Genomic DNA, 16995 nt, shown 5'->3' with positions numbered 1-16995 from the left:
GTTAAGATGCCTCTTTCGACCACAGTTATTGGTAGTTTTCGAAAGCCTTCTTATCTTCAAATACCAGACTGGTTTCAGCCAGCGTACGCCGAAAATTTCCCCAGTGAATACAATCGGTTTTTGCAGAATTCTTCATCCACCGACATAGAAGAATTGTTTACCAGAGCCATTCGAGAAGTGATCGAAATACAGAGCGAAGCTGGTCTCGATGTGATTACAGATGGAGAAGTAAGGCGTGAAAACTATGTCAATTACTTTTGTAGAAAGCTGAATGGCTTTGATTTCAAAAATTTATGCCTGACGTCTATTCGCGACGATGCTGCAACAATACTATTACCACGAGTTGTAGGAGAGGTATCGGCGCAAGAAAATGAAGGTTGGGTTTGGAAAGAATGGAAGAGTTCACAGGCTTTATCCAAACTTCCTGTGAAAATTACTCTTCCGGGACCCATGACGATTGCGCACACAGTCGCCGATCAATATTACAACGATCAGAATGTTTTTGGTGCTGTGTTGACAAAAATTTTAAGCAAGGAAATTAAAGCTCTTGTATCGGCAGGCTGTAAGGTTATTCAGGTATGTTATAAGCTCAAGTCCTAACCGGCCTGATAGTCGCGTATCTCAATTACAGGAAGTCAGGCACACCGTACTTGGGACTTAAATTTAAATGATCGTGTACAAACTAAATTGTTAACTATCGTGTACAAACTAAATTGTTTAAGCAATTTTAAGTCTGGTCCCAAGGGAAACCATGAGTTTTTACCTCCGAGGGGAGAGTTAAACAGCATGTTTTTGTCAATGTTGTTTACCTATCGTCTAGCGTCTAGCTTTGCCTCAGGAAACAATCAGGATCTTGAGAAAAAAAGCCCACTGCTCACTGTTTCCTTTGGGGCCAGTAATTAAGTGCATAATTACCTAAAAATATATAATAACACATTTGAGGGGCCTTTGAGTATTTGAGTTTGGCCAACTCTCAAGTGAAAGATTTCTTTTCTTCTTCGGCTTTTCGGTGACTTAATAATTTGATTCTGACTACACTCAGGCAAGATATTCAATGTGAAAGGTTATTTAGAATGAGTCAGCCAGCCTTGTAGTATACGCATCCAACTACAATCTGCAATATACTGCAAGTATTCACTGAAACTTAAGGGTTATACAAAAATAGCCTGTGCTACGCCACTCCAGATACGAAAAACCACTAAAAAACCACTCTTTAGAAGTGGCCAAAAAATAAGTGGAAACATGTTCCTCATCTAATGCAGCAACACTATACCCAGAGGAAAGGGTAACTAAAGTAAACCAAGTTACACTACTAATCACACAAGGATTCAATGAAAGCAGTGGTATTTTGCAGAGAGTTGTAAAACAAAATTACATTAAATAAGGAAAAAGAAAGTAGTCAAACCTAAGACTGACCGACCTAGAATGACTTAATTTTCCCGTGAAACGCTTAAAGTGTATATGACACGAAATTTTTTTTTTCGTTGATAGCTAGTTCCATGTGTATAATAAACGGTTTGAGAGTTTAAAATGAATGAAACAATTTTTTTGGTCGATTTTTAGCGCCCGAAACACGCTAAATTTATGTGTAAAATTGTTCCCGGAGACTGGGCCGAGAATAGGGACTCGTGACGTCAGGTTGTTTGATCCTATGATTGGCAAGGTCAACAACTTTCAGTGTTTTCCTTGTAACACGCTGTGATTACTCGCTCAATTCTATCGTTTCACAAATTTCAAATTTATATGTAAACAAAAGAATTGTAATGCGGCAGCCATTTATGAAAGTGGTCTACTGAGTCAAACAACCTGACGTCACAGGTAAAGTTCACGTGACCTTTTGGCCGCGCGTTCGAGGGGACAAATTTCAAGCCAACTTAGCGCGTAGTTTAAACGAAAACTATGTATTTATAATTATTTTCAACGATTTTTAACTCTCGAACCGTTTGTTATATATATCGCACTAGCAGAAAACAAAAAAAAAAATTCCATGTCATATACACTTTAAGTAATCCAAATCTACTGTGATGCCACGCGAATGTCTTCAACGTGCCATTAGAATATTAATTTCTGACTAATTCGTTCCCATGTCACTCAAACGTCAGAAATTGCATTTTTCATTATCATTGTGATAGGTTGATGAACCAGTGTTGATGAGGTTTCCTGATGAGGCTTTGGAATATGGAATTGATCAGCTTTCAACATGTTTTGATGGAGTCACATCTGACGTAGTCAAAGCTGTTCATTTGTGTTGTGGTTATCCAAGTTACTTGGTAAGTATGATAGACCTCTTTTGTAAATCCTCAGTTTTCATGCAATGTCAGGAAAACTCTAAATCCAAGATAACAAGTGCAAAGACTATTTTACCTCCAGTTAAATTCAATCAAATCTAATTCAATCTTTATTTTGCACTATTTACAAATAATTATTTCTACATTAGAGTACATTAAAAAGGAGAGACATAGGCAAACTAAATTACACAAGTAGTCAAAAGCAAAATGTGTGCATAGATGAAATATCTCCCAAACATTAACCTTTTGGAAATTTTTTAATGTTGTGTGGTTCTCCAATTTGCAAAAAGTGCCATTTCTAACTTCATAAAATCCCACAGAACAGTTTATTTATAAATATTCTACAATGGCCAATCTTCTCTCAATTTAAAATTTCAATTGCATGACAGTGAACCGAGGTAATAATGTAGTCATTATGTTGGTATAATAAGGTACAGTGGAACCCCTATAAACTGGACCCTCATAAAACTGGAATCCTCTCTTTCCCAGACCTTTTTTTCGGCCCCAAAATCTCTGTCATATGTTTTCTCTCTTTATAACCTCAGTGAACCAGAACCCCTCATTTCTGGAAACCAGAGGCTTTTTTCAAGTGATAAACACAACAGGGTGTCAAGTTCCTATTTTTTCCTTTTTTTTCCTATTTTTTTCCTATTTTTTGGCCTGCCTCCTATTTTCTCCAATTTTTTCATGAAATTCCTAGTTTTTCCTATTTGTTTTTAGGGTTTTACTGAGTACACAGAAACATTTTGAAATATTTGAAATAAAATTGCTAATGAAATTGATAAATTCTACAAAAAACTGAAACTTCATGTCAAAAAAGACCAGTGTGAAGCCTATATGAGTGATTTTCTTCTGAAACTCGTGCCCAGATTTTCTCAGTGCTTTTTGATAGCATGCAAGGGATTCTGGGAGGTTCATTTGCATGTATTTGCATGGTAAGACCAATATAGAAATTAAAGGATAGAAATTAAAAAAATTCCTCCTATTTTTTTTCCTATTCTGGGATGAGAATTCCTATTTATTTCCTATTTTTGAGCCACTGTCATTCCTATTTTCCTATTTTCTAAGAGTCATTTGTCACTTGGCACCCTGTCATATACTGACAAAGAAATTGACCTTGTTAAAGCTTGCCACCAAAATCAAATCACACGTTTTCAAATGTGTTTAAAGTTAAAATTGTAATCATGCAGTTGTGAAATCCAAGTCAGAAGTAAGAAAGACACATTGGCTAATTACTCATTGTTCTATCAGTGCTGAATCAAAAAATCTAAAGTTGACAATTGTGCTGCTGTTGTTGGGTTGAATGAATGACAACAATAGGGGTCAGGTTAATAGACTGTCATGAAACCTCAGTACGCTGGACACCCCTCTAAACTAGACATTTCCTCCAGTCTTGAGGGTGTCCGGTTTAGAGGGGTTCCACCGTAAAGAGTTTCTAAAGCTAACATTTTGAGCATCAGCCCTCGTCAGAGCAAAAGATGAAGGACTAATGCTTAAAACCTCAGCTTCAGAGACTGTTTATGGCGGCCAATTTACACCAGTGACTCAGTTGATGAAAACAAGTTATCTGTGATACCTCCCAATGATGCAGCTTAACCTCTTTACTCTTTCCTAAATGACAGGCCTGTTTGCTGTTCTTTTATATTCTTGTAATTTAATCTCTGTGGTCTTAAAATGTTATTTCATAAAATGGTTTCTCACTCAAAAGTGTGGCTAAGGAGGTTAAAAGTCCATTTTTATAGTTACATGCTTGGTTACCAAGCCTTTGAATAAGAGTGAGGTTAGGGGTGACCTTGTTATGATGCTAATGTTACTTTTTTTTTCAAATGTAAATTTGTTTGTTATCATTCAAATTAGATACTGGTCTCTATCACAACAAGGTCACCTTCAGCCTCACTCCAAATCAAATGCTCGACAACTAAGTGCACAAATGTAAAATGGCCTCTTTGTGCAAGAGGAAACAAGAACTATAACATCCCTCAATGTTACCGTTGGGCTTCACATTCCCCAGCTGGGTCCCTTGCGGAAGCGCTTGACTCTCAGGCATGCATGTGAGTGGCCTTTGAGTATAGACTACGAGGGCCACTGAGTTTTTACCTGATTTCAAGCTGAATTCGATCTGAATTCGATAGTTTAGTGCTGAATTTTGAGTTCACCTCACGTGCCTCGTGTTAGAGTAAACGGTTAACTTTATGGTTCGTCTTCATTCGTATTTTCTAAATGGTAGACTCTATGGTTGGACTTTACTCGCATTTACATACAATATGAAAGGGCTCTGTAGTTTGTTTATATGAAGAGAAATATTAGGTTAGTGTTATTGCTAGCAGGAAAGTTACTAGGGACAGTCAGGTTTTTAATTTCCATTGAAATGTTGCAGATTGAAGTAATCTCAGGTTTATTTGTCGTTATGTTTTTGAAAAACAGCTTTTGACCCTAATGCCTGAGAGTACCATATGTCACAATATCCCAGTACATGCTTAATGTTTAATCATTTTTTCGGACATTTTCACAACGAATGAATGAATAACTTTATTAACGTGTCAATCGTTCTAGTTTATATAACCAAAAGGTTATTGAAAGATCTGCACTTTGAAGGTAAAAAATTATGGCTCCTTCTGATATAATACTTGGTTTACCACCCCTGCAACTTTATATTGTTGTACTGTTTTGTTCGGCGGAGGCATGGTGGCCTCATGGTTGATGCGCTCGACTCCGGATCAAGTGGTCCAGGTTCGAGCCCCGGCCGGGACATTGCGTTGTGTTCTTAGGCAAGACACTTTACTCTCACAATACCTCTCTCCACCCGGATGTTTAAATGGGTACCGGCAATTTAATGCTGGGGGGTAACCCTGCGATGGACTGGCATCCTATCCAGGGGGGAGTAGAAATACTCCTAGTCACTTCATGCTACAGAAACTGGAGTTAAGCACCGGCCTAATGGGCTAATAGGCTCGTAAACAGACTTTACTTACTTTTATTACACGACTCGAGCAGTCAGAGGGCCAATAACTAAAGTCAACCAATCAAAATGCTCTATTGCCAGTCAATATTCTCTCAGTATTGGACCGGGCACTGTCCCGAATGGTCCCGAATGATACCGCACTTGTGTCCCTTTGAACTTCAGTCGTATAATAAATATCTTACTAACCAAGCTTGCTCGGGACCGTACTGGAAGAACATCGGCCCTCGGTCTTTTTTGTACGGACCGAGTGCAGCGAGGTTCGTACTGTCAAGACCTCGGGCCAATATTCTCCCAGTACGACCCTCGCGCTTGGTCAATAAGATATATTTACTTACTGTTTTGGTCAAGGTGATATGTCACACACCTGTTCAAGGCTGTCATTAGTAGCCGGCAGCTAGCAATTATCACCGGCTACTTCACTCTGGAAATGACACTAAAAGTTTAGATATGGAACAAGTCTGACTAGGATTTTAATTTCCTTGGAAGAAATGTGAAAAGTAAAGCATCTTGTTTCCAAATTGCAAGCTTTTCTTCCGAGAAAAGTAATGACATAGTAAGTTTCATGAAGTCCGTGCTGTGTACTGAGTAGTTACCAGGATTCCTCTCTGCTGTTAATTAACACTTCAGTGTGACATTGCATGTGACTGAAAGCCACCTGCATTTATAATATGGCTGCGAAGAGAGGATTAGATTTGCTAGATAATTTTTTCACTGTTGTTTTAGTAACATTTTCTTTTGATGACATTGGTCTATAGCTATTTAACAGTTATTTATAGAATATTCATTCACTTATGCCGTGGTGGCAGTTGAGCATTTCTGAAGTTTTGTTGTTTACTTATCTAGGTAAACTTTTGGGTCTTTCCCAGGAACACTATGCATTGACCTAGCACTAAACATTAGGCCATTGTGTCTTCCACATGATGCAATGTTTTGATTGAGAAAATAGAGTACCGGTACTCATTTGCTTTTGAGCAAACACTATTGTGGAGACCTAAGTGGTGACTAACTTTAAAATAATTCTATGTTTATTTTCTCAAATAGGATCAAGATGACTATAAGAAGGCTGACAAGGATGGATACCTGAGACTGGCTGACAGACTGGATGCTGCAGGCTTTGATGAGATTTCAATTGAGGATGCTCACAGACACAATGATTTATCACTGTTTGAGCATTTTAAAAAGAGCAAGGTATTCCACAATAGCAATGCATTTTAATGCTGTCTAATATCCTCTATGATTTCTTTATCAATCTAATGTGGTTTTGGGGTATCAGAGTGGCTAAGAAATGCTCAATGTAACCACCTTGTTGCACCAACCAAAATGTTCTTTAAAAACCCTTTATCTCCTACAAGTGATTAACATGTAACTTCTCTCTGTTATATCCATACATTATCCAGCAAACAGGTGATGAGAATACTTAAACTTATCACTCAGGTGGAAGTTGTTATCCTGATCTGACACCAAATTCTCAAAACAAATTTTACAAGGAAATGTGTAGCAGCTAGAGGGGAGAATTCATAATCAAATAGTGGAATGTAAAGGGTTAATCACAATGAGTTGTCATTGCTTAATCATTTTAAAAGAGACTCACAGAGAGGAAGGAAGGGGAGACTACAGCTTTATTATTTTTTTTTTTAAAAGATTTTTTATGAGCAGTGCTAGAACACTGTATCTTCAGTAGCATCTCCTTTAACCCCTAAGAATGATCAGCATCTAATTTCTCCTGACAATATCACCCCTAAATCACACATTAATGTCATGAGAATAAACGAAATGATCATTGACTAAAGACTCGATTGTTAAACACATTCTCCTTGTCAGCATCTGAGGAAATGTATAGAGAACAGTATGGAGAATATGCATACTGATGTTAGGGTGGAAAGGTTTAAGGGGCGTGATGGCTTGTTGTCCTTTTTTTCTAAAAAAAAAAGTGAAGGTCCTTAGATTCTTGCGACCCATCACTCTTTCTCAACTTCGCCCTTGTAGTTAACTATGAATCTTTATTCTCTATTTTTTATTATTATTATTATTATTATTATTATTATTTTATCTTAAGGTTGTTCTAGGTGTTGTAAAGATTGCCAGCAGCAAAGTAGAGAGTGTTGAGGAGATTCGCAGCCGTTTGAAGCAAGTACTGACTGTTTTACCAGCAGAACGTTTGGTCGTTGCTCCAGACTGTGGTTTGGGATTTCTTCCAACTGATCTTGCGAAGCAGAAACTTTTTAATATGGTACAAGCGGCAAAGTCTTTACCTTAAAATTAATCTATTGTTATGTTGCAAGTCACAGAAGACAGAGTTAGATAGATTGTGCGTTTAGTGTTTTAAAGTTCACACGTTCAATTATATAAAATATTTGGCATCTCATTTCCTCTGCCAATCTTTTTAGACACCAAAGCTATTTTTCCAGAGTTCCTGAAAGGGGTGGCAGCAAAATTGGATTGCCCAAACCTAGATATTGTCTAGGAACTAGTGAGCGAAGCCATTTGGCCTGAAATTTATATTTTACTCCTAATAGGGGTCTAAATCTCACTCTCAATTTCTTTCAGCTTCAAATATGTCTGTCTTTTCTTGATTACTTAAAGTGAGGTTCCTAATAATTCTTTCTGGGTCCTTTTAATGGTATGTGCTGATTATATATAGACTTCTTGGCAGATTTTGAATATTTTTTCGATAGCAGTGCCAAACTGAGGGAACGAAACAAGCAAGTCCGATAGTTTCTTTTAAGGACACATTGGGCCGGTTTGTTAAACAAAGTTTGGCCGTTAACGTTGTTTGACAAAACCGCGTTCTTAACCATCTTGAATCTAGCCGAGTCTTTTATCTGAACATATATTTTTGTAAACAGTGTCACAATGGCCGAAAGCTAACAGAGGAAGGACATTTATTTAATGAAAACAACGCCACTTATAGAGAATACGTAAGGCCTACGGCTTGCGTAAAACTGCAGTTTGGGTTAGACCATGTGTAAATAACAGGCCTATTGTGTTGTTCCCAAAACCTTTTTGTAGAATTTTGTCATATCAAAAGTAGTTCCTATAAGTCAGTATGTTACTCTACGTTCTGAATGATATTTTATTTAATTCGAAATTTTTTAATTACTTGTTTCTCACCAGACACGATTGTAAGTCGGGGACCAATATTTATGTTTTCATTAAATTGTATCACAGGATAAATGATGAATATTACGGGTGTCTGCTTATTAGTTGCTGGCACTGGGAAAAGAAAAATATGATATTCGAAGGAAGAAATACTTTTTGTCTCCTTTCTCTTCTTAAAAGTTTCCAATAAAGCTGTGAAAATGTATGGCCGAAAGGCTTTTTCCGGACCGGCGGGTTACGTCAACTTATCCGGCCAGTCTCTACGCACGTCAGCTTTCGCTGCTTTGGGGTTGCGCGCGCAGGGCCGAACGAGTCAGATGATGAAAAAAGTTATTAGCTTCTACAAAACAGACAGGTATATATATATGATACTCGAACCACAAGCTAACATATGAAAATGTTTTCTCGTAAATATTTCTACATAGCAGACAGGTGCATGTGCTGGATACTCAAGCTATAAGCTAACACGAAAATATTTTGAATATGAGAGCGATCTTCGCAGTAATGAAAATGTTTTGTAAATTTGTTCCACCAAGCTGTACCATTTTTCTCCTCTGGACATAGGGCTCTTTATTTTGGTCTTAAAAAAACCAAATGTGGAATTAGCAAGACTTCGTTTATACTTACAAATACAACATTCAGCGTTGAGCGTCAAGTGAATTAAGATTACGGAATTGTCTTCGCGTACAACTTGTAGAAGACTCAAATCATGTCTCCTTTTCCCGCAGAGGGATAAAATGTTTCCTTAAATTTACACTGTTGGAACTCAATTTTTTTTCTTTTTAATTTGCGACACTCGCACCCGAATCGAAATTCGTGGCAACTCGCTCAAGGTCCCTAATCATTTTAAAACACAACACAAAAATAGTGTCCAGTTTGTCGGTTTAAAGTAGATGTCCATCACAAACAAGTTCAAAACACCACGGAAAGGGTTGGTAATCAAACCAATGCAAACAATATAGAAATTTGGGTGAGCGCATTTAGTTTACATTGTCAGTCTTAGAAAAACGGCGATAAATTCTGCGTCCAATCTAAGACGACAAGATCGCTGTGGAGACACATTATCACCTTTTAAGGCATGATCACATTTATGTTAGCTTCCAGAAAAAGCCATCATTATCCATCCCTTAAAAAAATTTCAAGCTGCGATGGCTTTTCGGCGAGAGAAAGAGAAAAATCCTTTAAGATGTCTTTCCGCCGGCTTCGCTCTCTTTTGCTGTATATTGCTTGTCGCGTGCTAAATTTTTCCGACTCAAAATTGTGGCAGAAGTCGCAACAAACTAAAGCAATTTACATGATTTAGTTTACACAAGAGAAGGCGGTCAAAATGCTAGCGAATTACCGATATGCCCGGATTTAAATTAATACTTCAGTGAAGGTTACGAGGCGACTTAGAAGGTATGTGGTTCCATACATGCGAATCTTAATCTTACATTTAAACAAAGTTAGCCAGTGTTTAACAAAACCGCCTTCTAAACTATCTTGAATCTAACTGAATCTTTTCATCTGAACATTTGTTTTTGTGAATAGTGTCGAGGACCAAAAGCTAGCCGTGGAAGGACATTTACAAACCAAACAACCCTCTTAAGAGAATACGTAAGCCCTACTGCTTGCGTAAACCCTCGCCGGTTTGGGTGAGACCTCGTATAAAATAACCGTTCCCTGATGTTTGCCATATCATTCATGCTTCAGTGTGACCCGACGCTGTCGTATTGCTTGTTATGTTCTCTACAAACGGAAATCAATTAATTAACATTATATTTCGGGGGCCGGGAGAGGTTAAGGAAGTGGCCATTCCATATTTGGAATTATACAGATTAACTTCCGTGGGAGAATATGATCCGCCTGCCGGCTTTAACATTGTTTTTTTTCGTCGTGACATCGTGGGCTGTCAAGTGCACAAGAGTGAGTCAAACTTCGTGGGTAGGTGCTGATTCGACGAAACAAGATTTTTTTTTAGAACTAGTATTATCATTATTATGCTCATTCAATCTTAGATATCAACTTTGTGGTGTAAAATTACTGAGAGCGCCCCTGTAAAAATCATGTGTGAGAGAATATGACTTACCACTCGAGACTCTAACTCCATTCCAGACAAGAATAACTTAATTTCCGTCCCTTCTCTCCCTCATTTGAGATTTGAAGGAAACAAGAAGTCGCGTCTGCTAAAGCATACTCCAGATCTTGGCTGCAACAAATGTATGAAACCTTGCCCAGATGATTTACGCAACTTCAGAAGGTGTCCCCGGAATTCCAAGCGAGTAGGGCAAGGGGGGGGGGGGAGGGGAGGGAAGCAAACGATTCTTCAAATATGATGCTCTTTCGGGTGGAAACGTACCATTTTACTCATCCATTTTCGGAGATAGCCCCCTAAAAATTCACAACCATTTTCCACCCTTGGCTTCTAAAAATTTTATTTGCTTTGCAAAATTAAAAACGCTCTTTTGTGGATTGATTAAGCTTTGCGTCTCTGCCGAATTCAATGAAATATATTTTTTCCCTCTCTTTCTCTTTTAATTGGAGTTGACACTGGTAAACGCGTGGGTTCCTTGAAACCATACCCGATTTAAGACCAAAATGTATACCCGTTTTCTGACCAAAACGGCTCAGAAACAGGCCTTACCTTTTGGGACGGTACACACCAAAGTACCCGACATAGCGGAATACTTTCCCCGGCAAAAATTATCTTACCGTTAACCACCGAACGTTGAACCCTCGGGATCAACACAATGAAGCTATCCTCTTTCTTTCTACTTGGTAGTTTCCCTCTTTTAGGCCCTAGACTTCTTATATCTGTGTCACTCTTCTCCAAATGTAAGCTATGGAGAGCTTCTTAATTAATCCTATTACGTGTAATTTGTATTTATTTTGCGAGTAATTTAATGACTCCCACGCACAATGATTGAGCGTGATTCTTGGAGATCCAACACGTTCTGAGTTAACCAAAGGAACTGGGATTCCTAAGTGCATCCAGTTCAGACAGTCTAGATAAATCCTGGGTAATAAATTGGTTCAAAACTCAAGTGTGGTCCAATCTGGGAGCACAGAATGCGCCACAATACTCGGAAAGAATTCAATCAATTTAGCGCGACAAACTGTTGCGAAATATAGCTGACTGAACCAATGTCAGTCGGGCGTTACCTCGTCACGGAACTCGTACTTGATGTAAACAGCCTTACATAAAACCGGCATAAGACTAAACAATGCTATATATATCTGAAATTTTTCTTAAACTTTGTACCACGAAGGCAGCCAGCTGTTTTTTTTCCTGTCTGCGGTCAACTTTTCGTTTCGCTAATCGAAAACAACTATAGGAAAAACAATTACAATGGAAAATCAAAAGGTGGATGTTCTTTGTACGTGAAAAGGATATAAATAAGTTTCACGTTCCCTCTCAGAAAAAGTTAACACATTGGATTAAAAGTGACGTTCGTGCTATTTATGCGAGCTCAAATAAAATCGCACGCTAGGGGATTGTGCATATACTCAACCAAATCTTTCACCATGCCGCGAACTCTGTAATATCATAACTTCTATATTAGGTTTTGACAACTGCCCGAGTGTTACGTTTCGGAGCAGATGTGAAGTTTACCATTCACAAAGGCGCACAGCATGCCACACATACGGGAGACGAATCACGCGGGCTGCCACCGGAAATACGTGGGTATGGACGCCCATGTCAAAGCATTCGTATAAATAAGTTTGCCCCCTCGTAGACACAACAGAAGAGCGCCAACTCTCACTCGAGGAAATACGTGTAAACTTTGAAGATGAATATCATCATTGTATCGAGTTTACTAGCGACTACGCTGTTGTGTATGTCGCAGCATTTTGTTCAGGGAGCTTTAATGCCGGAGCATCCCCAGACATCCTTTTGCATGGCAGATTTTGGTGAGCTGTTGTTTTTCTACAGTATACGTTTAAATTTTGAAAGCAAAATCGAATCTCAAAAAATTTCATGATCTATCTTGGGAGGTAACTTGCTAAGGAATATTTTGAAGACCCAATCGAAATATTCACTTGTTGATTTAAAATTGTAACATCAACATCGCTAATTTTAAAGAAGAGTCTCGAACATTAAGACTCTGTATCCGCTCTACGGCGCACTCTTAAACGTATTAAGATCAATTAATTGTTACCTGCACAAAGCCTTATTTTAACCGGATTAACAAAGTAAACTAACTAATGGAGAAGGATTTGGAGAGAAAGAAATCCTTTCTTTCGCGAAGGAGCGTTTGGGCGGTTTTCATCTCATCAGCCCGCGTCGGTTCCGCGATACATATTCTTCGCTGCCTCTAATCTTCACTATGTGAGAAAATTTTAATGGCTAGGGTTGGTTCTTCCAACAGTTTTGCTACCAAAGGCTTTCTCATGGGCGCGCGTATGACCAAAACTTTCGCTTTTCCTGTTGGTTGAGCTTTACTTTCTTTTTGGTTGTATAAAACACCCACGGTTTTTGCTTCTCGGCCTGCATTGTAAATACCTTTTAAACACAAGTTCCTCCGATGTGATTTACGATTTCAATATTTTTTATAAAAAATTTTAGTCAATAATGACTGTTGTGTTGAACTGATTTAGTCTGTTGCGCACAACGGGTATTTACGAAGAAATCCGAATCGTCTCGGGTCAATAATTCTTTGATCACGTCTTGTCCGGAATGATTCCATCCATAAAAAGAAACGAAAATCCATGCTATGTTTGTTATTTACTTTTGCATGCATTCCATCACGCCAATGAATTCCATTCTGTTCTCCTCGGGAAGAAAGGAAAATGGAAACTTTCCTGTTTCTGTAGTAATTACTTCCTTTTCAGTCCAATGCTTTGAGATCAAACAAATTTTGACAAGATACCGAAAGAGAAGTCAATTGCAAACCAGTGGGGGAGGGGGAGGGAGTATGATCAAAAGAAATAGTTTGAATATATCAACAAAGTCACGATTATAAAAGCTGACGTTTCGAGCGTTAGCCCTTCGTCGGAGCGAATAGAGGAATTGTGGGTTGTGTGTGCTTTTAAAGGCAGAAATGGAGCTAAGTGAGGCGGGGTAGGGACGGGAGAAGTTTTTGAGTCTGGCCTTGTGGCAGATCGACATTTGGAAAAGCAGAATAGACAACAGAAATGTAATCCATTTGTAAGGAAAGACAGCAAAGTAGTCAGTGTAAGTAGATCATCCTATGAAAACAGGAAAGGGTTGCATAAAAACCTTACATGAAAACAAAAGAAGATTTCGAAGAATTCAGTTCGAAAACCAAAATTTTAAACCTCATAAAATTCCTCGGGTGACTCGGAAGAAGTGACGAGAAATGAGGCGGACCGCAGCTCAGAACCAAAGGGAAGACTGGGTAGAGCGAAAGATCCCTCTTTCAACTTAATAAAAGCACTGCTGGAGGTTTTCATTTTCATATTGCGAAAAATGACAGAGGAATTTACCTCAGAATAACTTGTGTAAAAACGGTAACAACTTCATGATCATAAACCTTTAAACTAGAGCGAAGCCTTCCACCGGCTCACTAATCAAGCAGTGCTTACCCCCAGAAAAATCAGAGAGGTCTTTGAAAAGTGCTCAGCCGTTCCTCTTAGGTCAGATCTGTTTAAGATATTAACCAATCTTTAAAATTTGAGGCAGGACCAAAGTCATAGTTGTTATGTTTATATAAAGAGGAATAAATGATCAAATATTTAAGTATCCGCCTGACAACAATCTTTTTCTTATGACCAACAAATTTCCCCCTACGTTCGAACACAAGCGTATAACCGACTCCCGGTTAGCTCAATGGATAGAGCGCTGGACTGTTGAGCGGGAGGTCGAGGGTTCGAGCCCCGGCCGGACCAACACTCAAGGTCTTCAAATAATTGAGAAGAATATGCTACCTTTCCATAACATCAAGAAATGGTTAGATATCCTAGTCTTCTCGGATAGGGACGAATAAATGGAGGTCCCGTCTCCTGCAGGGTTAGGGGTAGGAGACGTTAATTTCCCACACACGAGATTACTGTGTGATGGATGTCCTCCCCTGGGGTCGGATGGGTGGGTTTGTTGGAGCTTAAACCTCGTAGGGGACCTATGTCCTATTGTTTCTGCTCCAGTACTGCTCCAGTACTTGGTGCAAATCCTCAAATAAATAAATAAATAAATAAACCTTGATTATATGCTTCTGGTTCGAATGATACAACCGCTTATCATCTCGCCAATTACTTCTCTATCGATCAGAGAACTGTCCAAACCGACTCTAGAACACCTTTAGTGAACTATTTAATATTTCTCATTGCAGTCGTTCGAGTGAAGGTGCTGGGAAAAATAAAGCGGGACGACGAGGTACCCACGACCGAAGCTTCAGCAGGTGATAAGTTTACTGTTCCTTCCCCGACCGAGAGACTTGTGGCGGACACAGACGCCCCAGAAACGAAAAGTGCTTCCACTCGTCGCTTCCAGAAAATTGATGATTTACCACCACAGAGCAATAACAGCGATGCTGGGTCTCTTCTGGGTCTCATCTTCGCCAGGCACAAGCGAAATATTGGAATACGAGGTGCCCCAGCCCCTGGAGGAAAGATGCGCTATCGTCCAATAGGAGGAAAAGGCCGGGACAAAGGAATGATGTACTATGATGTTCTGATAAAGAAAATATTCAGAGGTGAAGATAGAGTGCGAAGAACCAAAAGAACTTTTGTTGATGCCTCCAATCCATCTCGATTGTTTGCGAGGATTTACTTCTCCAGTCACCACGGTCAGGACCTGGTACTGGGAGATGCTTACATGCTTTCTGGTAAAATCATGGATAATGAATTGATTCTCCCATCGCGAGGCTGTTGGATGCAAAAATGGCGTGACCTGTCCAAAGATCAAATTCACGGTCTGAATAAAGTATATGCAGAAAACTGCGAGTGTATGGTCCAGTTTTGCTTTCCTGGTCGCTGTGCATCTATGCCTAAGTCTCAGCTGCAGTGTAACTGGAAACTGCAAAACTTTAGAGAACCAAGAAGAGATTGTGGAGCAAGACACAACGCATGCGTCAATACACGTGGCCAGTGCCAGTGGAAGATAGGCAAAGAATACGATTCTTGTATAAATCCCTCGGGAATTCTCCCGTAGGACAGAAGACGCGAGGGATTTCCCGGGGACTAAACTCCCTTCGGGGTCTTTTCCTGCACAGTTCTACGTCGCTGCTTTTTGCGTAACAAAGACTTGTAGGGAGGAGACCGTGGACGCGTCAAAGAAGTGGACAGTAAAATAAGAACACTGATTAACCTACTAATCTTTGCTCTGATTTCCGTTCATTGCCCAGACGGAGTGGGCCTCGGTAACTATGAAAGAGCGACACTAACATATATTCTTGTAAGGAAACAAGCGAATTTTAATTTCCATTTACTTCCGAAAATATGAACTTGATTCCCAGAGTTCCTCTTCTCGTAAAGGAACGAGGGGAAGAAATCAAGCTTATTGGAAATACTAGAGATTTTGTTAATACTCGCTTTACGGACTATTTCACTAAATAAAAAGAATCCTTTCTCATACCCTTGTGGGTCACATCCCCGATTACCATTTGCGCACGCGCGATTAGTCTGAGGGCGTCATGTGATTGACTGATATTCCGGTAAAAGAGAGATAAAGTCTACAAAAAATAAACGAGGATACTTTCGCGTCAAATAGAGCCCATTGTTTATTCGTTGTTCTCAAACTCATTAATTATTCATGCATCTCTTACCTAACCAGAGCATCTTATTCTGGTCAGGTGGATGGATTTCGAAACCCAATGAAAAACGAGTTGAAAACACGGCCGTGTTTGAAACGATTTCAAACACGGATGCAAATTTTCTTAGTCTGCATATTGATAAAGCAAGAAAAACACGTGGCGATAAACAACTTTTCAAGAACGCGTCGGAAGATAGAGAACCTGTAAAACACATAAGGATAACCCTAAATAAAACTACACTATTTCAATTTCAGAGTAAATAATAAGTGCTACATACAGCAACAAAACTGCACCTTTTATCCGAAGCATCGACAGGATTAAAATCCATCTTCTCATTCTTCTCCTCCATAAAGCGACGCAATCCACTCACAATCTGATATAACGTTTTCGGTGGGTCTCTTTCCTTTGACGGTTTGGCAACTTCTTGAACAAACTTCGTCTTCCAATAATTAACGCTTAAAGCATCCATTTGGAATAAAGGAATTTCCAGCGATTGAACTCTGTGCAGATCATATTCTTTAAAAAGACCACCTGGTTCCTAAGTTGCTACTTTCGGAAATCGGGCTTTTGCCTACTCTTCAAAAATACGAGCCGCCAATCTGTTTTTGTATTGCGTCGACTTTGGAACTGCATTAACGACACACTTTTCCTCGTCTTCAAAGGTTTTCGGTTGTCGAAAACAATATTCTGTCATCTTCGAAAGCACCGTGCTTGCTCGATACTCACAAGGCAACTAGTAGGTAACAACGTGAAATGCAAATACAAATTACGGCCTCGTGCTTTTATCAGTTTTCTCGTGTTTAGAAACCCCGATGAAACACTCGCACTCGTTTTTGAAATATTACTTAATCACATGAGCTAAACCTTCGTCCGGGATAAAGTTCCTTTTAAAGTCAAGGTCATCCTTGTATTTCCAATAAGTCATTGCTTTTGTGTGTTTCCTTCTTTCACATTT

At 39.1% G+C, this 16995-nt stretch overlaps 2 protein-coding genes and 1 long non-coding RNA gene across 4 annotated transcripts; 2 read left to right on the top strand and 1 right to left on the bottom strand.

Moving 5' to 3' along the window:
- Positions 1-6: 6 nt before the first annotated feature.
- Positions 7-8554, top strand: LOC111325214 (uncharacterized). Its single transcript, XM_022928979.2, has 4 exons — positions 7-576; positions 2133-2270; positions 6292-6438; positions 7307-8554. The coding sequence occupies exons 1-4, from the start codon at positions 7-9 to the stop codon at positions 7505-7507; spliced, it is 1056 nt and encodes a 351-aa protein (XP_022784714.1). The 3' UTR covers positions 7508-8554.
- A 1501-nt stretch (positions 8555-10055) lies between these two features.
- LOC111325220 (uncharacterized) lies at positions 10056-15861 on the top strand. Of its 2 annotated transcripts, none has more exons than XM_022928985.2 (2): positions 10056-10272; positions 14619-15861. In XM_022928985.2, exons 1-2 carry the CDS (start codon positions 10071-10073, stop codon positions 15437-15439), a joined length of 1023 nt encoding a protein of 340 aa, XP_022784720.1. In that variant the 5' UTR covers positions 10056-10070; the 3' UTR covers positions 15440-15861. The 2 variants fall into 2 exon arrangements, with proteins under 2 accessions (XP_022784720.1, XP_022784721.1); XM_022928986.2 differs by lacking the exon at positions 10056-10272 and adding an exon at positions 11951-12240.
- On the bottom strand, positions 14618-16572 carry LOC148742708 (uncharacterized). Its single transcript, XR_016000691.1, has 2 exons — positions 16334-16572; positions 14618-16241 (listed from the first exon to the last, which is right to left on the bottom strand). It is a non-coding gene; the product is annotated as an uncharacterized LOC148742708 (long non-coding RNA).
- Positions 16573-16995: the final 423 nt, after the last annotated feature.

This window comes from Stylophora pistillata, chromosome 1 (assembly GCF_964205215.1).
Source record: "Stylophora pistillata chromosome 1, jaStyPist1.2, whole genome shotgun sequence".
Classification (NCBI taxonomy): Eukaryota; Metazoa; Cnidaria; class Anthozoa; order Scleractinia; family Pocilloporidae; genus Stylophora; species Stylophora pistillata.
The sequence above is the reverse complement of the archived record's forward strand: the minus strand, read 5'-3'. Positions and strand labels throughout refer to the sequence as shown.